The 25,361-nt window shown below is 43.9% G+C and overlaps 1 protein-coding gene across 1 annotated transcript; it reads right to left on the bottom strand.

Moving 5' to 3' along the window:
* Positions 1–1,892: 1,892 nt before the first annotated feature.
* On the bottom strand, positions 1,893–24,014 carry Cisd1 (CDGSH iron sulfur domain 1). Its single transcript, XM_045137113.1, has 3 exons — positions 23,909–24,014; positions 12,600–12,805; positions 1,893–2,539 (listed from the first exon to the last, which is right to left on the bottom strand). Exons 1-3 carry the CDS (start codon positions 23,937–23,939, stop codon positions 2,450–2,452), a joined length of 327 nt encoding a protein of 108 aa, XP_044993048.1. The 5' UTR covers positions 23,940–24,014; the 3' UTR covers positions 1,893–2,449.
* Between the last annotated feature and the right edge of the window lie 1,347 nt (positions 24,015–25,361).

The raw sequence follows: 25,361 nt of genomic DNA, 5'->3' as shown, positions 1-25,361 counted from the left end.
GCCAGTCACATCACTAAGTGGGCAGTGCATACCAGTAATTCCAGCACTCTTGAGATGGAGGCAGGACTGAGTTTGGGGCCAGACTGTGCTACATAGGAAACCCTGTCCCTTTCTCCAAACCTTCCAACAGAGCTACTGACCATATATCATGCCATCAACCTTTGTCTTCCTATAATATACAAAACTGTTCAATGCACAAAGTGGTACATGCATCTGGATTTTTTTTGCAATGGCAAGAGACCCTAGTGTGCCCATATTTTAAAAAATAAAAATATTTAAAAAAATAGTTCTGGGCTAGGGAGATGGCTTAGCAGTTAAGGCGCTTGCCTGCAAAATCAAAGGACCCAGATTCTGTTCCCCAATACCCATGTAAGCCAGATGCACAAGGTGGCACAGGAGTCTGTTTGCAGTGGCTGGAGGCCCTGGAACACACATTCTCCATCTATTCCTCTCAAATAAGTAAATAAATAAAATATTTTTAACAGGCTGCTCTTTAAAAAAATAACACCAGTCAGGAGTGGGTAGTGTTGCTCAGTGGTCGAGTTTGTCCAGCATGTGCAAGGCTTTGGACTCTGACTCTAGCACTGCAAAAGCAAACCAAAGGGTTTGGGGGACACCACCCCTCCCCCCAGCAATCCTATGCAACTGGAATGGTATTGCTGAAGTCACTGATTATAGCAACTTCCCAGGTAGTTGGATTTTAGTTTATGAAAACCTGATTACTGCTGAGGATTCAAGTGTACTGGTATTTACCTGCTCTTACAATTTTATTGTGTTTATTCTAGTTACATGTTTTTTAAAAAAATATTGATTTATTTGTGAAACAGAAAAAGAGGTGGATAAGAGAAAAAATGGAGGCACCAGGTCCTCAAGCTGCTGCAAATGAACTCCAGACACATGAACCACCTTGTGCATCTGGCATAAGTGGGTCCTGGGGGAAATGAACCTTGGTCCTTTGGCTTTGTAGGCAAGTGCCTTAAACACTAAGTCATCTCTCCAGCCCTCTAGTTTTATATTTTATCATGACTTATTTCTAACCTACAAATCTCCAGAGTTACTCTCTTTTAAAAACATGTATTTACTCTGTCTGAATCCTCTTATTGCTTCTAATTTTCAGTGTTCCTACTATCTACTTTTGGAATCAATAATGATGTAATGATTTTGGTCTGAGTTTTTTTAAATTAATTTATTTATGAGAGAGAAGAATAGGCACGACAGGGCCTCTAGCCACTGCAGCTGAACTACAGACACATATGCTACCATGTGTATCTGGCTTACATGGATACTGGGGAATCAAACCTGGATCCTTAGGCTGCGCAGGCAAGCACTGTAACTGCTAAGCCATCTCTTCAGGCCTTGGTCTGAGCTTTTCAAGCATATTACATGTCTTCAAATCTTTGCTTCTGAGGGTCATACTATTTATAAGATGTAATTCCTTTCTTTCTCCAAAGTTTCTTTACTAGTAAAGGCCATGTGCTTGATTATCCAAAGTGGGAAATAAAAAATGTCACTCACACTGTTGCCCTAACCTTGTGACTACTAACTCTGTCGTGGATGTGTGGCTGTGATCCACACATATAACATGGCTGCTCCAATCTCATCCAAGTCCCCAGTTCCAGGACTTGCCACTCTGGACCTGGAGTCCTGTCATATCACATCTTTTGTTTTGTTTCACTTTCGGTCTCACTCTAGCTCAGGCTAGCCTCAAGTACAAGTGATTCCCTACTACCTAAGCCTTCTGAGCGCTGGGGCTATAGGTGTGAGCCGCCGTGCATGCGTTCATCACATTAAGACATTCTGTAATGGCTGTTACCTACTGTCACTGCAATCTGCATTCCCACTACTGGTTTCTCTGCTGGGTCGATCAGATACTCACGATAACACAAAGTAAGTGGGGTCATCCCTTTATTATTGATGGGGCTGACTGAGCAACAGTCATAGTCAATTTGACTGAAAACCTTAAAATCATAGAAGCCACACTAATGCCACTCCCACAGTGGTCAAGAAGAAACAAAAATCAGAACAGGTTTTCCTATGCTGTAATAACCACTGTATTTACTTTCCAGGTTAACTAAGTGATGTAAGGTGGCAATTTTCCCTTGAAATTTATAAGTACCATCTCCACATACATGATGTTGAGAATAATTTAATACATTAACCTCGATAGACAACTATATTCTAAGACCATTATTTTAAATTTAAAGAAACGGATCCTTACATGACCAAAATAACCTGCAGACCATGAGGTTGATTTATCCCTTTTTCTTTTTTTAAACAAAGGTGCACCACGATGCTTCCACAGGTAAGGCCAACGTCACAAGTGGGAAAAGCTGAAGTGAGCGATGATGTACCACCCTAGAACCTGGGGAAGGTCAGGTGGAAGTGGCAGTTTCTAATTCAACAATCAGGTGACGTGAGGACAGGCTGTGTTCTGTGCCACAACTGTCCATTAAGTTTCTTTTTTCTTCACGATCAGGGGTCCCACATTATCTCCGGTCTCTTCATTGTGCTTTATGTGGGACCCATCACAGAACGGGAACTAGAAAGAGAGAGAGACAGAGAGATGGTAAAATGTCTGATCGCAGGGCTGGGGAGATGGTTCTGTGGTAAAGTGTTTGCTTGCAAAACCTGCAAGCCCGGGTTCAAGTCACCAGCATCCAAGCAAAGCCAGATGCAAAAAGTGGTGAAATAACTAAGTAGAATGAGTGTCTGGCATTCATTTGCAGCAGCAAGAGACCCCTGCCGCCCCACATAACTAAATATTTTAAAAAGTCTGATCCCAGCTACACTGGGAGTGGTGGCTGATGCCCATGTCATAACTCAGGCTTTCCTTGGCTGTCTTTGGTATGCTTTCTTAAAAAGCGTATGCAGATGGGGGCCTAAAACTGCCCAAGTTCAAATCTCCAGATTCCTTATAAACAGCTGAGTATGGGCTTGTGTACCACAATCCCAGACCCACATAGGAGGGCAGAGACCAGGGGATTACCCAGGCTCGCAAAAAACAGCAAGCTCTGCTGTCAGCAAGAAAATCCAGTTCAAATAGAAATGGGTGGAAAAGTGATGGTACAGGACATCCAAATGTTCTGCTCCAGCCACCTCAGGCAAGGTGTGCCTCCCAACCCCTGTGGCAAGCAAGCACACGGGCACTGCAAGGACACATACAAGTGTGTGCATCACACACACCATTTCACAGGGGTAGGAGACAAAACTCAATTTCTAAGTTTCTCAGAGTGTGAGCCAAAGGTGCTAAATCCTCTAAGACATTCTGATTCACTTTGTGCTTAAAAAACATATCACACAGCCTTTGAGTCACACCCTGTATTTTATTCTAAAGAGGCAACACTGTAAAACTCATTATTTTAACCGGTCTCTTGGGTAGACTGGACTATGGACACTCTACTCTGATATCTAGTAGACAGCATTCTGTGCTGTCCCCAAGTCCCAGTAAGTTCAGTATTAATAGTGGCTGTTGTCTTCCAGCTCACTGTACCTTTATTCACAATGTCACCAAAATAGTCTCCACAGATGGTACCAGCTTGCAGGGTTTCCTTACTAACCAACACCGCTGTACTGGGGCAATACGATGGGGGGTAAAGGCCGTGTCAGTGTTGGCAGCTTAGCGTTCCTTTCCTCTCTGCTCACTTTATTCAATTTTACTTATGTATTGTGATGGACTGAGAACATTTTGACACATGTTACTTCTCTAGTAGTTTTCATGAACTTCAGGTCACATACACACTCCTAAGATACTACTTCTATTATTGTGTATTTCTTATGATTTAACTAACACATATTTTCATATCAGAATACTCATGTTCCCTGTCATTAATTTTTGCATATCTAGTCTTTCTCATGTTAAATGATAACATTCCAGGTGGCTTCTGAGGATTTCATACTTGTGATACAAGTATCAATACATGTTTTACTTCTCTACTTGCTATGCTTGCTTTTTATCTTCATTTAACACCAAAAGATGAGAGCTGGCATCTTTGCACAGCCTATGCTTCAGAAACTAGAGCTCCACTGTCCAACTCAAGGTTCCTTGTGCCACTGAAGGAGCCTGCCGAACATGGTAAGAGCTTTGCCATCTACAGCAGTCATTCCTCACTGTGAAGGGACGATTTTAGAAACCTGAAACTTGACCCCTGTGGCATATAATGTTAACTATGATGTGCAGAATCTTGTTGCCCCAGATTAAAACAAGATCTGGTCAAGGGTAATTCAAATTTTCATTTTATTACATGTACACAATTATGAGTAATAAATAGTTGTATAAAACCCCAAGCTATCAGCATATTGTACACGTCTAGAAATAAATTCTCCCTAGGCAGATGGCAGTGTATGAGGAATGCATGGACAGCCTGCACACCTTTTTGCTTTATGTCTGGAGATGTGGAACAGGGTATGATCATGGGAAAAACAAGTCTTGGGGGCTGGGGAGATGGCTCAGTGGTTAAAGGCACTTGCTTGTAAAGCCTGCCAGACCAGGTTCAATTCCCAAGCCACCCACATAGGCCAGATGCATAAAGTGGCATAAGCATTTGGTGTTCATTTGTAGTGCAAGAGGCCCTGGTACATGTGTGTGTGTGTGTGTGTGTGTGTGCACACACACACACAAACAGCACATAAACAATTTAAGGTTTCAGTCTGTTCTCAGCACAGATGAAGAGGAGGCCGTAAAAAAATCAGATTGAAATGAGTCCTACAGCAAAGCACAGCATTTCAAAGTGACATGTTTTATAAACAAGCCCAAATTATTTTTACAGTGAGAATAAAAGTTAACATTACCTGGGCTAGAGAGATGGCTTAGCAGTTAAGGCACTTGACTATGAAGCCTAAGGACCCAGGTTCAGCCCTCCAGAACCCACATAAGCCAGAGGCACAAGGTCACACATGCATACAAAAGTTCTATTGCAGTGGCTAGAGTCCCTGGTGCACCAACTCTCTCTCATAAATAAAACAACTAAAAAAACATTAACACTATCAAAGACTTCATTTCTTTTTTTTTTTATTTAAATTTAATTTATTAGTTTTCATTTCAGTGAATACAGGCAGTTTGGTACCATTATTTAGGCTCATCTGTGATCTACCCCCTCCGATTAGACCCTCCTTGTTAATGAAAATGGGTCGTGCATTGTGGAGTTAGCCCCCAGTTATTAGTATGATAAATGTGTCTGCAAATCATGACCCAACATGTAACTCTGACATTCTTTCCGCCCCCTCTTCCGCAAGATTTCCCTGAGCCATGTTGGTTCATTTTTGGTCTGCTTCAGTGCTGAGGTGTTGGGGGCCTCTGAGGCTTTGGCTCTCTGATTTGGTAGGAATTGATTTTTCTCTCCGTTGATCTCCTTCCCCTTTGTGCTGGTATCCGGTTCACAGGAAAACATCACCCTGGCTTATTTCGCCAGTTGTCCTTAGTTTCAGTTGGGCCCCTTTTGAGGTATGTTGGGGCAGCTCTCTTCTTAGGATCTGCATCTATCTTTTTTTCCCCTTGTTGTTTGTAGTGCAGCTAGGCGGTCGCCATCTTGACCGGGCAAATATCAAAGACTTCATTTCTATAAACAGTGTGCTTACTGCTCTTCACGCTAGTCTTCTCACATGGGTTACAAAATGTGTTTTTGAAAAATGAAGTATTTCTAAATAAAAAAGCTCAAGTAACCTACTGAAACATAAATTCTGAAATATAAATTGTTTTCACCTCTAGAAAATCTAACATTTTCTCATATTTCCCTCCACAAATAGAACCAAGAACAGGAAAGAAATCTATAAAGAAATATACTTTAAATGTATTTTAAAAATATTTATTTGCATGTTTTTGTGTGTTCGTGTGTGTGCCCACATGGCAGGGTGCAAACACGACACCAGATGTTTCTGCCACTCTCCATGGGTAGCTGAGGAATTGAGTTTGGGTTGGCAGGTTTTGCAAACACTGAAGCTGTCTCCATGGCCCTTCTTCGTGTTCTTAAAAGCACCCCTCCCAACTTCTTTAATCCCAGCACCTAGGAGGCTGAGGCAGGAGGACTACCATGACTCAGCGTCAGCCTGGCCAACACAGTTGTCTGTTGCAGTGGCTGACAGCTCCCAGGTATTTGTCACTATCCTTTGTTGAGAGGTTGGATGGTGGCAGGTGCCAGGGCTCAGGACAGATGCCTTCCCTTTGTTGGTAAGACAGCCTCATGTAGCCCAGGCTGGCCTGGAGCTTGCTGTGTAGGTGAGAATCATCTGACGCTTCTCATTCTCCTGCCCCTAACTCTGAGGTGCTGGGGTGACAGGCATGTAGCACACTTAGTTTGATGGGGTGCTAGGGATTGAGCCCACTAGAGCTTTGTGTGGGCTATGCAAATGCTCTTCCAATTAAGCCACCTCCAACCTATCCTTTAATTCTGCCTTTGAAAAAATCATTTAACCCCAAGAATTAGTGCCTTGTCCAGAACTGTGTTCCTCACTTCACACGGTTCTACTTACTCACCAGTGATGTCTCACCTAAAGTTAACCAACACTAAAACCCCCTATTAAGTCAAAGATAGGACTTCCAATTTCTTTTATATATATATATATGAAGAAGAGAGAGAGAATGGGTGTGCCAGGGTCTCCAGCCACTGCAAACAAACTCCAGATGCACGCACCACCTTGTGCATCTGGCTTATGTGGGTCCTGGGGAATTGAACCAGGATCCTTCGGCTTTGCAGGCAAATGCCTTAACCACTAAGCCATCTTCCCCAGCCCAGGACTGTCAATTTCCTAATTGCCTAGCATGTGAGTGGAATATATTTATTGGAATACATTTACAGGATTCTCAATATAGCATAAATGAACAGAAAGGTAATTAGTTGGCATTAGAAAAATCCAAATGGCAAATTGCATAATGTTTTTAAGAAGTGCTCCTTGCTTTATATCTATTTTCTATGTGGAAGAAAAGAAAACATGCTGGTTCTATGCTTCCAAACATAATCTATGAAGGAAAATTGTTTATATATTAAATGTTTTTTTTAAAATGAATCCCATAGAGCAAGTCATGTTTGGTTCAAGTTAATTCAACAGAGAATAAAAAACAAATCCTCTTGAATTACTTAAAAAGGCACCCACATCATTTCCTTCTCCAAACTTTGTAGGTCTTATGTGGGTTTTTTTTTTTGTTGTTGTTGCTGTTGTGCTGGGATGGACCCCAAAAGGCCCTGCATGTGACAGGCAAGAGGCAAGCTCTTCACTACTGAATTACGACTCTAAAGTTTGTACTCTATTTCCCGTGAACTTTTTCTTTTGTATTTTGCTTTTGTGCAATATGCACGTGCATGCAGAGAATACAAAACATTGGTGTCCTCCTCTACTGCTCTCTCACTTTTAGCCACCAGTTTTTGGCCAGGCTGACACCTGGCTTTTGAAGAGGGGGCTGGGGATTGAACTCAGGCCCTCTCAGGTCCTTATGCTTGCACAGCAAGCACTCTTACCTACTAAGCCATCTCACCAGACTTTTGTTTTGTATCTTTGACACAAGGTTTCTCTGTAGCCCAGGCTGCCCCTGAACTCGCAGCAATCCTCCTGCCTTGGCATCGTAAGTGGTAGGAATATAGGCAGGTGTGCACCATCATGTCACTTGGAGCAAACTCTGTAGACATTTACTTGGGCTTTTAGTATTGGGGTTGAACCTAGACCCAAGTGCATAGAAGGTAAGTAGCGTACTACTGACCATTATCTGCACCTATCTTTTCATTTTTTATTTTTGTTTCCGAGGTAGCCCAGGCTGACCTGGAATTCACTATGGAGTCTCAGGGTGGCCTTGAACTCATGGCGATCCTCCTACCTCTACCCTGAGTGCTGGGATTAAAGGCATGTGCCAACACAGCCGGCTTGTCTTTTCACTTTTAAGACAGGGTATCACAAAGTTGCTCAGGTTGGCCTTTAACTCACCCACTCTGTGGTAGCCTGGCAGGGCAGTGCCACCAGGCCTGGCTTTAATGAGGGTTTTGTACTGTGCTCTAAGGAAGGTGCCTGGAGTCATTCTGGCTCACAGTCACAACCCAGTTGAGAACTGTGATTGCTTTGGCTGAGAAGGAATGCTAAAGGAATGAGATCTTTCAGGCTATCTAAGAGAACAATACACCACTTTATGCCTACCTTATGAACCTAATTTAATTAAATGTAAGGTAGTGGATAGAATAGGAAAATGCTTTAAGAAAAATTAAGATTTTTACATGACTATCCTTGTATGGAAAGGAAAGGAATCAAATACATTTGGAATGTGGTTTCTGAGAAGTGGGTGAGCATAACCCATTTCTAAACCATTAATAGGTCTTTCTGGGCTGGAGAGATGGCCTAGCGGTTAAGCGCTTGCCTGTGAAGCCTAAGGACCCCGGTTGGAGGCTCGGTTCCCCAGGTCCCACGTTAGCCAGATGCACAAGGGGGCGCACGCCTCTGGAGTTCGTTTGCAGTGGCTGGAGGCCCTGGCGTGTCCATTCTCTCTCTCTCTCTCTCTCTCTCTCTGCCACTTTCAAGTAAATAAATAAAAATAAACCAAAAAAAATAGGTCTTTTTTTTTTTTTTTTGAAACACACACACTTCCCTCCCTCCCTCCATGGGAACAGAACCAAATCTACTATCACATGGCACCATAAAAAACAAGTCAGAATTCAAATCCTCTTCGGTGCAACGCAGGGAGACGGGGTCTGCACGCCCGTGCTGCCACCTCCCCATTCTTACACCAAAGTTCTTTCATTTTCCTGTTTTGGAAGGAAGACTGTCTAGTCCTTTGAAAGGCTGTTATGCATTTATGCTATTACTCATGTCATCCCTCCTTCTCTACAGACTGGCCTGGAGCCTTTCCCTGAAGTCCCTTTAATCTCCCTGTGCTGGCGCCTCTCATTCTCACCTAAAATAAGGACAACCTTTTGGTGAAACAGCTACAAAAATAAGCCAGTTTCTGAAAAAGGAGGGGGAAGAGAGGAGGAGTAGAGTGTGTTAAAAACTATAATTTCTGATTTGAGTCATTAGATATGGGCAATTGTACCTGAAAATGAACAGATGTGAACACAGTTTATATCACATGTACTGTTGTTCTGCAGGGTAAAAATGTACTTCACTTTTGTTATATTAGAAACACAACTGGTTTGAATGAGGGAAAATGAGCGAATATGAACTCCAGATCACTACTGGATCTCAGCTATTAACTCATGTCTCGTGTGGCATGGTGGCTGTGTGGTAATCTGGACTTTGGCCATGTGGGGAGCCCCAAAGATGTGTGCAGAGTAAGAACACTCAATGAATGTGACAACGTGGGACACTATTCACACAGAGCCCTTCAATGATTCAAGGCAGAGAAATAAATGTCCAGGAAGTGAAAATTCACAATGGCAAATTCTACATGCCAAGAGGATTACTAAAGATACCCCTAGCCACCCCTATAATACACAAAGAAAAACACTGAGAAACTTAAGGTCTAACTGGTCTAGCATTCCTGTTCAGTCTACCTACAGGAAATGGCGGTCTCTAGTCTCCCCATCTGGAAAGTCTAAATTGTGAAATGAAAGAACAGTTCTGGAATGCTTTGTTGAATTATTTATAAAGTTTAATAAACATTTGAACCACTAGCGTGTGTCCGTTTGTGATTCTTTGTGAAATACTTGAGACCTTATGCTTTGCCCCCTTGGGAAAAATCCCATCAAAGAAACATCCTTGCTTCATCTCCGAGCCACCCTCCAGTGTTTACATAAGCAGTAATTTTCTTTCCATCCACTTTTGACATTGATCACAATTTACTGACATGTACCCAGGCTTGTGGCATTTTCTTTATTAGTAACTCACTCTTTACTGACTTGTATACAGTGTGTTCCAATTATTCTGTTGAAATGGCATGAAAAGGTCAACTGCCTAATTGCTTAATCCAGGACTCTTTATACAATAATCTATTCACCTGTTATCTTTGGACAGGCCAACTCGGCACCAACACTTTCCAAGCATTGCCCTTTTCTATTTTGCAGCCATATTTTGTTTTATTCTAGCCCCCAAGGCTCATTCCATCTCCTTAACTGACTCTGCTCTTTCCCAAGCGCAGACAATCCTCTAAGATTTCATCTTCAGTTTATGTCTTTTATTGGCCTCACGGATCAGTTGCGTTCCTAGAGTTGACTCATCAGTTCTTCTGATCTCTATCGCCAGCCCTGATGTCTCAATCTCACGCCCACATTGTGGGCCATCTGCCGAGAAATGCCATCCAACTGTCACCTCATACTCTCTTTGAGATGGAACTCCCTTCCCATTGCAGCTATAGAAAATCAGTATTTTGGTTGGATTCTGTATTCTGACAGCAGCATAACCCTCTTCTAAGCCACAAGTTTAGCTAATCCTTTCTCTCCCCGTCTTCCATACAAAAGTTGATCCTGGGCTGGAGAGATGACTCAGTGGTTAAGGCACTAGCTTGAAAAGCCTGATGGCCTGGGTTCAATTCCCCCAGTACTCTTGATGGAAAGCCAGATGCACAAAGTGGCACATGTGTCTGGAGTTCACTTGCAGGGGCAAGAAGCTCTGGTGTGCCCACACATATATTCTCTACCATCTGTTTCTCTCTCTCTTAAATAATTTTCTTTAAAAAGAAAAGCTGCTCCTTCTTCTTGCAATGTTCATGTACCTGCTCATTCGTTTTCCTCCATTTCCCCAGCCAGCAACATAGCATGAGGAATGGAACTCTGTGTCTGGCATCCCTCCAAGGACCTTTCCCAGTTTCTCACCCTTATGTGTGAAAAGCTTTCTTCCATGTGGGTTAATTCCTGGGGGATGAAGGGGAGACAATGGTGCAAAACCTAAACTTAAGTCTCCATCCATCCACTTTTCTCTATGGGAGCTAGCTCTTCTTTGCCAACATTGAGTGTCTCTAGTGCCTGGAGCTCAGGCATATGCCATGGATATCTTCTGGGGAAGGTTAACTACCATGTATACGTTACTTTGGTTTTCCAGAGAATTCTAGGCCATGGTGTAAGTACTTTTTTTTTTTTTTCCTTAAAAGGACTTGAACTATACTTGCACCCAAGACTCCTATTGCTGTATGTTTAATTTTTCTCATGCATGCACATATTTATATATAATAAGAATCAAAGGAATTTATATTTAATGTCACTAGCTAAATTTTTCTACAATTTCTATACACATTACTTCCTATGGTTTAGAGAGCAATGAGAAAATAGAGCTGCCTACAGACACACCTTTTAAAAACAAACATGTCTAGTCTATGGAATATTGTTGGGAGATTATTTCCTAGCAACCCAGAGTAGGTACTCCCAGTCCCACATTCCAGATGAACAGTGCTTTTCTTAAGGTACAAGTTGCAATAGGGCTATTAATCTTTAGTTTGTATCCCATACCTTCATCAAGTAGACTGGACACTATGATGTAATCTAAGCTCCTTATCACCACTCTATCTAACATCAGCCACCCTGGGAAGGATGAGCTAGTGAAAAACACTTCCTAGGGGACTACCAAAGTGAGGAAAAGGTCTAAAGTCGGGGAAGGGGGAGAGTACTGCAAAAGGGAGGACAATCTGGAAAGGGGATCAGCAAGAGGGGGAGACGGGGACTGGGAGAATAGTGTGGGAAGCAAAGAACCAAGCATAATGATATGTATGAAAATGTCCCAGTGACACCCATTTCTTAGTATGCTAACAAAAAATTTAGCGTGCGCGCGCGCGCACACACACACACACACACACACACGCACACTCTTTCTACTATCTATTGGGTAGTGTCTTCCATGTTTGTATTTTTGGAAACCCATCCTTTGTACATGTGTAGGTGGTGGGTGAATCCACGGCTTCTGGTAAGCGCTCCACCACGGAACTCTGCTCCCCGCCCAGACTCATCATCATGTTTACTGTGCTTTTCGCACCATGTCTGGTGAGATTCATTCTATGTGGGTGCTAATGGTGGCAGGATGCAGAGTGTGCACCACAGCTTGCACAACAACACACCACAGATCCTGAAGCCATGGGTGCATAAGTCCTTTCAAGATGACCTTGAAAACCACTTGGCCATCTTGGGTTCAGAAGCCGCCATGGCGCCTACAGCTGCAGGTGTCCTGGGTGGCACCAAACCAGGAAGTGATAAAATAGAATTGTCACAAAGATTAGGAGTTTTAAGAATTCTGCAGTTAAGATATTTAATTGTAGGAAGTTTGGCTGAAGGACGGTTTAGGAGGCTATTTACCAGAGGTAGGATCCCCTCTGGGAGGAAATTCCAAGAGTAAGAATTTTTTAAAATCTCTTCTTTGGGCAATAAGCAAGCAGATGGTTAAATTTGCCTGAACTCAATGAGCACAGATGCACTTCTACTCCATGATGGTTAGAACATGTTCTGTAAGAGTGTATGCAAAGCTGGGTGTGGCACATGCCTGTAATCCAGCACTTGGAGGGCAGAGCTGGGAGGATTATGAGTTCCAGGCCACCTTGCTACACAGTAAGACCTAGGCGCAAAAGGGTGTATGGAAAACAGAGAACAGGGTTCACTGAAACAACAAAAACCAAGGACTTTGTAATAGTACCTGGTAATACAAGCTTGACAGCTTCAACAGAAACAACACACTAGTGCATCTCTACACAAAGGACTTTTTTTCCTCACCTTTTTGGACCTCCAGCAACGGCAGTACACAGCTTTGTCTCCTAAGTCCTCCATGTCGAAAGCGTGGACTACCTTGGGGTTGTCTTTCTGGATGTGCAGGTTCACCATAGCTTTGCTACGATGGTCTTTGACGTAGAATTTCTTGTAAGCTAGGTAACCAAGTGCGGCCGTCCCGGCAGCAACGGTGACTGCGACGACCCATTCAACTAGAATGGGGGACAAAGAGGACAGTTACCCAAAACACAGAGGCGCAGCAACCCAATGATTGAGCTTTTACATGTTAACACAATGACCAAAATATTCTGCTGTCACAGCCCCTTGTGAAAGCCTTCCTGTAGCCCTTAGCAAGGCAGCTGTGCATTGAAGAGAAAGCCTGAAAAAAAAAAAAACCCTCAGATTACAAAGACAAATATGTCTGAAGGTGACTGACAAATGACTCACATCCATGGCAATAGAAAAGTTCCTCAGTGATCTCCAAATGATTTTTCAAAATTCAACTATAAGTAGTCTACAAGGTATGAGGAAAAATAGAACGAGTATAGACAGACGGAACAATGACCCATAAAACCAACCCACCCACATGCCAAGCAGCCTGAGGGACCGCAACCCTGAGCCTAGGCGTCAAAGTCATTGAAAAGTTTGTAAAATTTTCAGTGCTTTTTCATTATAAAAATTAGCATAGTCACCTCATATATAACAATATATATTCTCATTTAATACATGTTAAGTTTCTATTATCCACATGAATTTCCTGCATATCTTTCTTTTTTTTCAAGGCAGAGTCTCACTGTAGCCCAGGCTGGCCTGGAACTCACAGCAATTCTTCTATCCCTGACTCCTGAGTGCTGGGTCTAAAAGCATGTACCACCATGCCTGACTCACACCATACACACACACACATGTATATATGTATGTATGTGTGTGTGTATGTATGTATGCATGTACACAGATATGTTATTATTCTCCTGTATTTTTTTCAAGGTAGGGTCTCACTCTATACCAGGCTGACCTGGCACTCACTCAGAAGTCCCAGGCTGGCCTTGAACTAATGGCAGCCCTCCTACCTCTGCCTCCTGAGTGCTGGGATTAAAGGTGTGTGCTACCAGGCCCAGCTATTATTCTGCTTTCTAATAATAATAAAAAAGTTCTTTGACTAACAGGCCATTTATTTATTCTTTCTGCATCCACAGAATCCTTAGTGTTCAACAACTATGGCTCCAGGCAACGGTGGAGAGAAGCGAGTCTCAGAGGAGTGGTGTGTAGTCTCAGCGTGGAGGGCTGTGAAAGAAGGTGAGCAGGGTCAGGACTGCCACACTGGCTGCTCCCCAACCCTTCCTTAGTCAGACCTTCAAGCCTGGCAGGGTCAGGACTGCCACACTGGCTGCTCCCCAACCCTTCCTTAGTCAGACCTTCACACCTGGCAGGGTCAGGACTGCCACACTGGCCACTCCCCAACCCTTCCTTAGTCAGATCTTCGAGTCTCAAACAAGTTCCCAGGCATCAAATAAAGCCCTAGAGAGAGAGGTACAAAAATCACATTCCAAGACCAAACAAAAACACATAGCTTATTTGTACTGTTGGATCAAACTTACTTCACCGATAGGCTCTATCAACGTATCTAATTGGCACTGTCTTCAGGAGTATCCAGATGGAAAGGAACTTATTCCCACACCCGACTCTTCTTGTTTATTTAATAAAGTAGCTTCATTGAGTGTTTCTAATGGGAATGTTCACGGCTTCTATTTTCAACTACACTAACATCTGTTTTTCTTCCCACATTTCCATTCCTTCCTGCTATGAACCCTATAATAAACATTAACTCAGTTTTTCCCTTCCAGGTACTGTGTGACAAGAAAACAAGTTCAGTCACTTGAAAGCTTCAAAACCTTTGGCCTCATCAGGATTTGTTTTATTTATTTGAGAGCACACAAGAAAATGGTGTGCCAGGGCCTCTAGCCACTCTAAATGAACTTCAGACACATGTTGCCACCATGTGCATCTGGCTTTACATGGGTCCTGGGGAATCAAACCTGGGTTCTTAGGTTTTGCAGGCAAGCACCTTAACTGCTAATGCATCTCTCCAGCCCTGTTTATTTTATTATTATTTTTTTTGAGAAGGATGCTGTTTTGGTTTTTCTTTTTCTTTCCTTTTTTAATGTGGTACTGGGGATTGACCAAGGCCTTGTGCATGCTGGGAAAATGTTCTACTCTGAGCTACATCCCTAATCCTCAAGATCTGAGTATTGGTGTATGTGATGTATGCACATGTCTGTGGAGGGTGTTCTGTAAGTACACCTGCTATGCAGATTTCTCTTGTGTTTCAGGGCAGCTTCTGTGGGGATGCTGAGCTGGGCTGCACTGCGTTGTGACTTCCAGCTCAGGTTGCAGCCTCCATGTGTGCATGTGTGTGCATGTGTGTGTGATATGCATGTATGTGTGTCTGCACAGCACTCCATGCTCTTGCCCGCAGTGGCTAGAGTGGACTGTCAGGTGATCTGCTCCAGCCCTCTTCCACTATCCTGGACTTTGCCTTTTTTTGTGTGAGCTCTAGTGATCCTCGGGTCTCTGCTCCTCTATAGCACTGGGGTTACAGCCAGGCATGGGCAAACCCAGCTGTTTATTTGAGTCCTGGGGATCAGACTGGAGCTGTCTTTCAGGCTTCCTCAGGCTCTCACTCTTGCACAGTAAGTGCTTGTAACTGCTCACTGGTCTCTCCAGCCCCAGTCTTCTGTTTTGATGCATTATTTAGCAAGCAGCTATAGGAAACACTTCTTCCCCAATGGAAGTGAGCTGTAGGGAGCTGGAGATGGCTCAGCAGTTAAAGGCACTTGCAAAGGCTGACAGCCTGAGTTCAGTTCCCCAGTACTCACATACAGCCAGATGCACAAAGTGACACATGTGTCTGCAGTTTGTTTGCAGTTGCAAACGGCCCTGTGTGTCCATACCCACTCTCTGTTTTCCTCTTTCTCAAATAAGTAAATATTTTAATTAGACAGAAAAGAAATGGATCTGGGGAGATGGCTCAACTGTAAAGACTCTTGTCTGCAAAACCTAATGATCCAGGTTCATTTCTCCAGTACCCACGTAAAGCCAAATACACTGAGTGGTACATGCATCTGAGTTTGTTTGCAGAGGCTGAAGGTCCTAGAATGCCCATATTCTCTCTCCCTCCCTTCTTGAAAATAAATAAAATATTTTTTAAAAAGAGGGGCTTTGGGCTGGAGAGATGGCTTGAGCGCTTATGTGCTTAAGTGCTTGCCTGTGAAGCTTAAGGACCCCAGTTTGAGGCTTGATTCCCCAGACTCACGTTAGCCAAATGCACAAGGGGGCACACATATCTGGAGTTTGTTTGCAGTGGCTGGAGGCCCTGGCATGCCCATTCTCTCTCTCTCTTATTCTCTCTGCCTCATTCTCTGTCACTCTCAAATAAACAAATAAAAGTTTTAAAAAAAAGAGGGGCTGGTGAGATGGCTTAGTGGTTAAGGCACTTGCCTGCGAAGCCTAAGGACCCATGTTAGATTCTCCAGATCCCATGTTAGCCAGACACACCGAGGTGAGGCAAGTGCAAGGTCACACATGCCCACTAGGTAGTGCAAGCGTCTGGAGTTTGACTATAGTGGCTGAAACCCTGGCATGCCAATTCTCTATCTTCCTCTCTCTCTCTAAAATAAAAAATAAATAAGCAGGAAATGAACTGTAGGAAGAGGAGTTACAGGAGGGGTTACTTTTTCCCCATGGAAAGACACCTGAGCTCCAAAAGAACCTCGTGTAGAGCGGGTTAGGTTGAAAGCGCTGCACCCAGGAGGCAGAGGTGGCAAGATCCAGAGTCTGAGTCTAACCTGAGCAACATGCTGAAACCCTGTCTCAAAAACCCAAATTGATGAAAACACTGTTTTGCCTTGTACAGGGTGTGCCATTCTTGAATGTTGTCTTTACTACAAACTTAGAAGGGAAAAGACACCCCCTCAAAAAAAAAATTAAACAAGCACAACTCTCTAAATAATCAGGATCTTACATATTTTATAGGTGAATTATGAGGTATTTACCCCTGTGTTAGGGATGGAACCCAGGGCCTTAGGCAAGCTATACAAATCTCTACATCCCATCCCTGAAATATTCTTTATAATATTTATTTTAATAATGACTACAAATTACAGAAGTCCCAAGAACCACATGATAATTGGTTAACATCAATTTGTTTCAAGATTTTGAAACATTCTTCTGCCCTCTTCACTCACTCATAATGTCAACTGAATGTACAGGGTGACATTAAAAAAAAAAAGACAAAAACCAAACCAAACCATTTACCTTGCTGGGATTTTTTTTTTTTTTAGGGGAAGCAGAAGAAACAGCCGAGTAACTGACATGGAAAAGCAACACCACACATCATTTCAGCTGACTCTAGTTATTCCAAGAGTGGCTGCCCCACGGGAAATCAAAACATGGACTCTGTGACCCTTCTCTCAGTAAGGGTCACTTATGACCCTAAGCAAATGTCACAGAACCATATATGAGCCAGAAAAATAGTTTTGTATTTGCTCCAAATAAGTGTTTGAGTATGTTAAGACTCTCAGAGCTAGATAAGGCCCAAGGAAGCGATTTTCCATTTCTTCCCCACTTCCCAAAATCCCCTTCTCTAATCTCATTAGGGACACATTGTTATAGAGTTCCCAGAAGCAAGAAAAATGTTGTTGTCTTATCATTTCATGACAGTGACCCAAAGTGGTCTTTTCTGGCAACAAGCTGCAGATGACTTGGGCTTCTCCAGGGAAAAGGAAAATACACACAAAGACAAAAATGATGAGTCAAAAGCCAAATTTTGGAAAGAGAGGGGAACAAAAAGCTGAGAACTGGGGAAAGTAAACAAATAGCCCACCCCAAGTGACCCCGGGGTTTGCTGGGAGATGCCTCTTAGGAACAACAATCTCAGAGGCAAAAGGGCACTTTTCAGTTGGCATCTTTCAGGCACTGGGTCTGAACTGCTCCCCAACCACGAGTGCCTTCTTTATCCCACTCTCCTTTTCTATGGACAGCTCTTAAGGCTGGTTTATTCTTGTAGACCATCAAACCTCTCTCTATCCAACCTTGCTTAATCAAGTTTTCTTCTATGCAAACCAGCTATAGAAAGAAAAGGATCAGAGGAAGGTAACACTTGACTGCCTCCCCCCTTTGCTGTGCTGGGCCTCCTATGGTACACCCTTTGGTTTCTCTCTTACAGTTATTCAGAGAGCTAATCAGGCATGGTGGAACATACTATCAAGAGTTCAATATCATCCTTACTTAGCTACATGGCGAGGCCAGCCTTGAATACAAGAGACCTTTGTCTCCCAAGAAAACCACATACACAACAATAAAACCCAACCAATCAAAACAAAATATCCCTAAAGTATGGACTTGGTCCCCAAACTCCACACCCTTCTTTATACCACATTCCTTTGGTTTTCTTTACAGAAAGCACTGCCTTGCTTTAACTCAGAAACTTCACCCTTCTTCTTCCTTTCTGCCCTCCTTTCGGCCCTTCACCTACCCACTGTCAACTGCCATAGAACTGGAATGTTCCTTCCATGTCAGGAGGGGGAGGGCAGCTGGGCACAAACCCAGGCCACCCTGGCATTTGTACAGGTGTGTGTGGGAGGGGGACTGTGGGGGGGGGGAGCTGGTGCTGTTTTCTGCCAAAGGCTTGGCATACAGGTGACTTTCAAGGTTAGCTGAGTGAAAAGAAATAATGGATGACTAATTTAACATGCTGTCTCTGCCACAATGGCATGACTCTTACACCAAATGACTTCTCTTTGCCCTCTTTCAAACCTAGTCTATCCAAGTGTGGAATTAACTTCCTGAGATTAGGAGGAAAAAGGCAGTAGTGAGGGATATTTTGGGCATACCTCCTTCCCCTCACAAATTCCAACAAGCATCAACTGATGGCCACTGTTGCTCAGCTCCAGCTTCAAAGTCCACTCCACTCATCCTTTTCCTATAGTTTACAACCTACAGTAACAACATGCCTTTTGCTCTGTATGATTTATACATTCAATCTCAGAAAAAAAAAAAACCCAACAATCATTTTAAGGGCTATTTTCAAGGACTCTATGAATTCACTCAATATACTGTGGCCAAATGAACTGGGGAACTAATAGTTTCAGGAATACCTGGAGCTATAAATCTCACTAAGAACATATGACATGAAGTTTTGGTTACATGCCTGTAAAAGCCATGGGCTGAGATGAGCAACAGAAGACATGGTAGACAAATACCTATAAATGGCAGATAGAAACAAGGATGAAAAAGTGACTTGTAGGAAAGAAAGGTTAAAAAGAAAGTTGTATTTGGTTTGGTTGACTTATTCTTTTTTTCTAAAGATGAGAGTGAATTATGAGTAACTTTAGGCTGAAGAGAACAAAACATTTATGAAGGGCTTAAGTTTTAAGAGGTAAGGGCAGGAGTTGAACAGCATCTGAGAATGTGGAGAGATGCTAGTCTCCTTGCAAATGGAAGGGAAAAGGATCAAGATGAGACCAGGATTCCTGAGTTGCAGTTATTAAGAGCAGGTAAGTTCAGAAAGGCATGGGGAACTCTCACGAGACACCAAAGTGGTCAGCAAAGGCCATTTGGTGGTAGAAGCCACACAGAGCTAACTACTTCCTCCAAACTGGCCCAATTTTTATAGGAGTCAGGACCACTCTTTTTCATTGTCTCACATTAACTCCAGTCCTGGCCTGACACCTACTTTTTTTTGTTTGTTTTTTTCAAGGTAGGGTCTCACTCTCCTACTTATTTTTAATTATACACCAACTTCCCCCTTCCAATACCCTATGAATATAAAGAAAATCTGGTATGTATTCACACACTTGCCACCCCCCCCCCCCCAGACATGGTCTTACTATTATAGACCAGGCGGGTCTTTGATTCTTTTTTTTTATTTTTTTTTTAATTTTTTTGTTTATTTATTTTATTTGAGAGTGACAGACGGAGAGAGAGAGGGAGGGAGGGAGAATGGGCGCGCCAGGGCCTCCAGCCACTGCAAATGAACTCCAGATGCGTGTGCCCCCTTGTGCATCTGGCTAACGTGGGTCCTGGGGAATGGAGTCTCGAACTGGAGTCCTTAAGCTTCACAGGCAAGTGTTTAACCACTAAGCCATCTCTCCAGCCCCAGTCTCTGATTCTTGATTCACATGCCTTAGCCTCTGCAGGGCTGGAATTACAAACACTTGCCACCACACCTGGCTGCAAGTAAATGCTTTAATTTTTTTTTTTTAAAAACAAAACTATTTACTTATTCATTTGCGTGTGTGTGTGTGTGTGTGTGTGTGTGTGTGTGTGTTTGTGAAGGCATGCCAGGGCCTCCTGCTTCTGCGAATGAACCCCAGATACTTTACCATTTTTAGATTCTAGCTTATGTGGGTGGCTGGGGAATTGGACCCCAGCTGGCATTTGCAAGCAAAAATCTTTAATGGCTTAGCCATCTTCCCAGTCCTAAATGCTTTCGTCTCCCAACTGAATTGCACTAAGAACCAAATTTTATAGGAAGAAACATTAAGAGGCAGGCAGATTCCCAAGACAATCTCTATCCCCACTTTGCCTCCCACTTTATATGAAGAGGAGGGTGCTGGCGGATGTAATCTGTACATTCTTGGGGCTTCTCTCAAAGGCGGCCACAATAATCCCTAAAATAAGTAGTTATGCCACAAAATAAAGTGGAATATTTCAAGCTGAAGGTAATAACCCACTTCACCAAGGGTTTCCTATCTCTTAGAAAATGGTAAACTGGGCTGGAGAGATAGCTCAGTGGTTAAAGGTACTTTCTTGCAAAGCCAGAAAGCCAGGATTTGATTCCTCAGTTCCCACATAAAACCAGATGCACAAAGTGGCACATGCATCTGGAATTTGCAGTGGCAGGAGGACCTGGCACACCCATTCTCTCTCTCTCAACTCTGTCAGCTTCTTTCTCTGTATCTCTCTCAAATAAATAAAATATTTTTTTAAAAAAAAGATAATGGTAAGCCAATGGGAAGTCACCTTTGAACTCTTGTGTTGAATATCCATAAAGCAAAAAAATCTCATCTTTAAAAAAATCATTTGTGTGCATGTGAGTGTGTGGGTTTGCCAGGTTCTCTTGCTGCTGCAAACAAATGCCTGTCTGGCTTTACATGGGTGATTGGGAAATTAAACCTGGCCAGAAGGCTTTGCAAAAAGAAAAAAACCCAACCTTTAGCCATTGAGCTATCTTTCCAGCCTCAAACCTTGTCTTTTTTTTTTAATGAACCTTGTCACTTAATAAAAATGTATTTATCTATGTATATACTATGCTTATCAAACTGCCCAGTAAGCACTTCTCTTAATATACCTACCCTTATATTAACGCTACTCTCACTTTGGGTAGAGAATCTTCTCTTTTCAGATGGCAGTGACCTTGGGACAACTCAGAAGGTATCACAGTGCTGGAAAGAAGTGACTGGAGTACTGAGTAACATCTCAATCACACCTTCCAAGGCTCAGGGTCCAATGCGGAAGAGGTGGCAGAAAGCATGTAAGAGCCAAAGGAAGGGTAGGACTCCTTATGACGTACTGCCTCCAGACATAAAATGGCCTGGATGTCCATGACCTCATAGTGCCTGACACTACCTACACAGACCATCATAGGAGGAGGAAAAGATCATGACATCAAAATAAAAGAGATTGAGATGGGGAGGGGATATGATAGAGAATGGAATTTCAAAGGGGAAAGTGGGGGGAGGGAGGGTATTAGCATGGGATATTCTTTATAATCATGGAAAATGCAAATAAAAATTGAGAAAAAATTTATTTATCTGAGAGAGAGAGAGAAGTGGGGGAGAATATATAAATGAATATGGGCACACTAGGACCTTCAGCCACTGCAAACAGACTCCAGATACATTTACCGCCATGGCTTATGTGTCCTAGGGAATTGAGCCTGAGTCCTTTGGCTCTGCAGGCAAGCGCCTTAACTGCTAAGCCACCTCTCCAGTCCTACCTTATCTTTTGACTACAAAAATAAATAAATAAAATGAAAAACTTTACATAGCCAGGCATGGTGGTGCACGCCTTTAACCCCAGCATTCAGGAGACAGATATAGGAGGATCACTATGAGTTCCAGGCCAGCCTGGGATTACTGAGTGAGTTTCAGGTCAGCTTGGGCTAGAGTGAACCCTATCTTGAATAAAACAACAACAAAAATACTTTACATAATCCATTCCCAAAACCTTCTTTTCCCCTATCTCTTACCCCACTGAGCCCCCATTTTTTTTTCTACTATTCCCTGTTCTCTATTGATGTCCACAACAACCTGTTGTTGATGGGCCCAATATCATGCAGGTCTTATGTGGCCATGAGTTCAATCACCACTCTATCTATGTTCAGGAGACAGCATTCCAAGGCCCTCCTCCCCATCCTCAAACTCTTTAATTCTTTCTACCACCTCATCCACTACAGTTCCTGAGCCACTGGAGGTTACTGTAGAAATGTGCCATTAAGTGCTGAATGCTATCACTTTTCAGCACTTTGATGAGTTTTGATTCTCCCCAAGGTTCACCTAATTCTGATTTCAACAGCTCACTACCTGATCTGGAATTTGGTGCCATTATATAAGATGACTCTAAACAGCTATTTTGCAATCTTTTGAGGCATCCCATTCAGGTGCCAAGTCTTCCTATAAAATTTACACACCTGTAGCACAAGTCCCATGAGCATTTTTATCAATTCAATAGTCTGTTCTCAAGAACACAGCCTTGCCAAGTGTGGCTCAGGCCTGTACTCTCAGCAGAGCAGCAGGCAGATGTGGGAGGATGTTGAACTCAAAGCCAGCCTGGGAGACACACTAAACCTGCCCCCCCCCCAAAAAAAAAGTTTGGTCTTGGCCTGGAGAGAGGGCTTAGTGGTTTACATGTTTGCCTGCCAAGCCAAAGGACCCAGGTTTGATTCCCCAGGACCCACATAAGGCAGATGCACAAGGTGGCACATGCATCTGGAGTTCGTTTACAGTGGCTAAAGACCCTGGCATGCCCATTCTGTCTAGTTGCCTCTTTCTCTCTGAAATAAATAAAAAATGTTTGGGTTGGAGAGATGGCTCAGTGGTTAAGGCACTTGCCTGTAAAGCTTAATAACCCAAGTTCAATTCTCCAGAACCCTCATAAAGCCAGATGCACAAAGTGGCATAGGTGTTTGGAGTTGGTCTGCAGCAACTGGAGGTCCTAGTGCACCCACACTCTCTTTGTGCTGGACATAGTGGCACATGCCTTTAATCCCAGTACTCGGGAGGCTGAGGTATGAGGACTTCCTACTGAGAGTTTAAGGCTAGCCTGAATTACATAGTAAGACCCTATCTAAAATAAACAAACAAACAAAAACAAAAACAAATGACTGAGAGTTACTGCAAATGATCACCTATTTATCCTTAGTACTTTAAAAAAAAATTCTGTTTTATTCTCTATTTGCCAAATCAATTTTGTTAAAAGAAGCAAAACATTACAGAACTTCGCACTATATATCATCATTACTGAATGAATCACCAGGGTGTTTTAACTTCTTTTTACTTTTACTCAACTACTGTAACAGGTAACCAAAACCCGAGGAGCGGCAGTTTACAGCTAGGTAGAGCGATCACATATATCACACAGCTTGTGGACAATATTGTATGGACAATTCTATCACCAAGAATCTTGACACTAATCACAATTTTCATAAATTATCTTAATTTTAACTGAACCTTTTTCAAAATATTGTTTTCAATGCTAGGTATTAACCCAAGGGAAGGCAGACTGAGAAGAGAAGCTTGCTTCTAACCTTCTCTTGGACTGCTGCTATCAGAGATCAGATGCGGGACAGGGGTGCTAATCAAAATCTGGGAACACTTAAGACCTTGGGTTGAATTTTTTTTATATTAAAAAAGTCTTCATACATGTGATCAGTCATGCGCTGTTTTAGAATCTTAGCAAACTGCCTTTCCGGCTCCCCGTTCACGTCAACGTGAGAAGGCAGAACCTATCGGTTTCTCCCACCCTCACCTGTCCTTCTCCTTCCAAGGCCTGTGAGGTACAGAGGCGTTTTGGGGGCCAACGAGAAAAGCTAGGAGGGGCATCATGACACGCAGGGGCTTGGTTCGACATTGGTCCGCAGGGCCCCGCGCCATCCACCCATCATCCATCATGATCCATCCCCGTCCCGCCCGAGCCCGCACCAGGCCGGCGCTCGCCCTTCTGCAGCTCAAGGTTACGGCAGCGGGGCGCGCAGGGCGGCGGACACGGACAGCCGGGGGGGAGGAGGGGCGGCGGGCACGGACAGCCGGCCTCACCTCGCACGCTGGCATTGGAGCTCAGGCCCATGGCGCGGCCGGGCGGGCGGGCGCAGGACGGCGCGCGGGAGCCGGCAGGAGCGACCGCGGAGTCCCAGGCGCGCCGCGTCCTCCCTCGGCGCCGAGTGGGGCCGCGCGTGCGCACGCGCCGCGGCGGGCGCCGAGCACGTGGGAGAGCGCGCCCCCTGCGGACCGCGCATGCGCGGAGCTCCGGCGCCGGGAGGAAGGCGGGGACTGAGTCTGCGCGTCTCGAGTGGGGCGAGGCCCTGGGACCCGAAATCCAGGCATGAGTTTGCTTCTAGTTGAGGGTGGTGTGTGTGTGTGTGTGTGTGTGTGTGTGTGTGTGTGTGTGTGTGTGTGTGTGTGTGTGTGTGTTCGTTCTAGTTCAGGGTGTATGTGTGTGTTTCGTGTGTATGTATGTATGTATGTATGTATGTATGTATGTATGTGTATTACTGGTGGCCGACAGGTGCCATCTAGTTCAGTGTGTGTGTATTACTGGTGGCTGACAGGTGCAATCTAGTTCAGAGTATGTATGTATATATGTGTGTATTACTGGTGGCTGACAGGTGCCATCTAGTTCAGAGTGTATGCATGTGCATGTATGTGTGTGTGTGTGTGTGTGTGTGTGTGTGTGTGTGTATTACTGGCGACCAACAGGTGCCATCTAGTACAGAGTGTGTATGCATATACGGGTGAATATTACTGGTGGCCAACAGGTACCATGTAGTTCAGAGTGTGTGTATTACTGATGGCCAACAGGTGCCACGTAGTTCAGAGTGTATGCGTGTGTATGTATATGTATGTATTTGTATTGGCTGACAGGTGCCAGCCAGCAGGACACAGTTGCCTTCAGACAGCTAAGATTTCACATTAAAAAAGAAGGGGGGGCGGGGAAAAAAAGCCTGGACCAATTCTTGTTTGATTCTACTGCCTTCCTAGAGGAGGCCAGTACAGGCACACACACATCAATGATGGAGCCCCTTTGTAGCAGCGAAGGGACCTCCATCGCCTTCTTCTGCCCTTGCCCTTGCCAGTCATCTCACCGCCCCGAGGAGGAGGAAGAGAGAAGATAAAATAAAATGTTTTCTCATCTGTTCCAACAAACCTTCACTTAGAAAAATGAATTAGACGAGTCTGAAATGAGTGTGGGTGTCCCAACATTTGCACGAGTGTTTTGGGGCAGGGCGCTAGCTGTGTACAAAAGTGGCCGAGGGTCACTTGTTTTGGGGTGGCAGGAGGGGGATGGAGGGACTGTTATCCCACGGCGCTGCCGTATTAGCCTGTGAACCCGGGGAAGCTCTGCTGCACGTGGGAGGGTGTGTGTGTGTGGTAGTATCCACGCGAATAGGAACACATGGGATGGAATAGGGAGGGGTGAGGGTAATGGGGAATGACGGGTTGCTAAGGGGTAGGAAGAATGAGGAGGGATGAGATGGGAAGGTGGGGGCAT

The sequence above is a fragment of the Jaculus jaculus genome, chromosome 18 (assembly GCF_020740685.1).
Source record: "Jaculus jaculus isolate mJacJac1 chromosome 18, mJacJac1.mat.Y.cur, whole genome shotgun sequence".
Classification (NCBI taxonomy): Eukaryota; Metazoa; Chordata; class Mammalia; order Rodentia; family Dipodidae; genus Jaculus; species Jaculus jaculus.
Note: the sequence above shows the minus strand (reverse complement) of the source record. Positions and strands in the feature narration are given on the sequence as shown.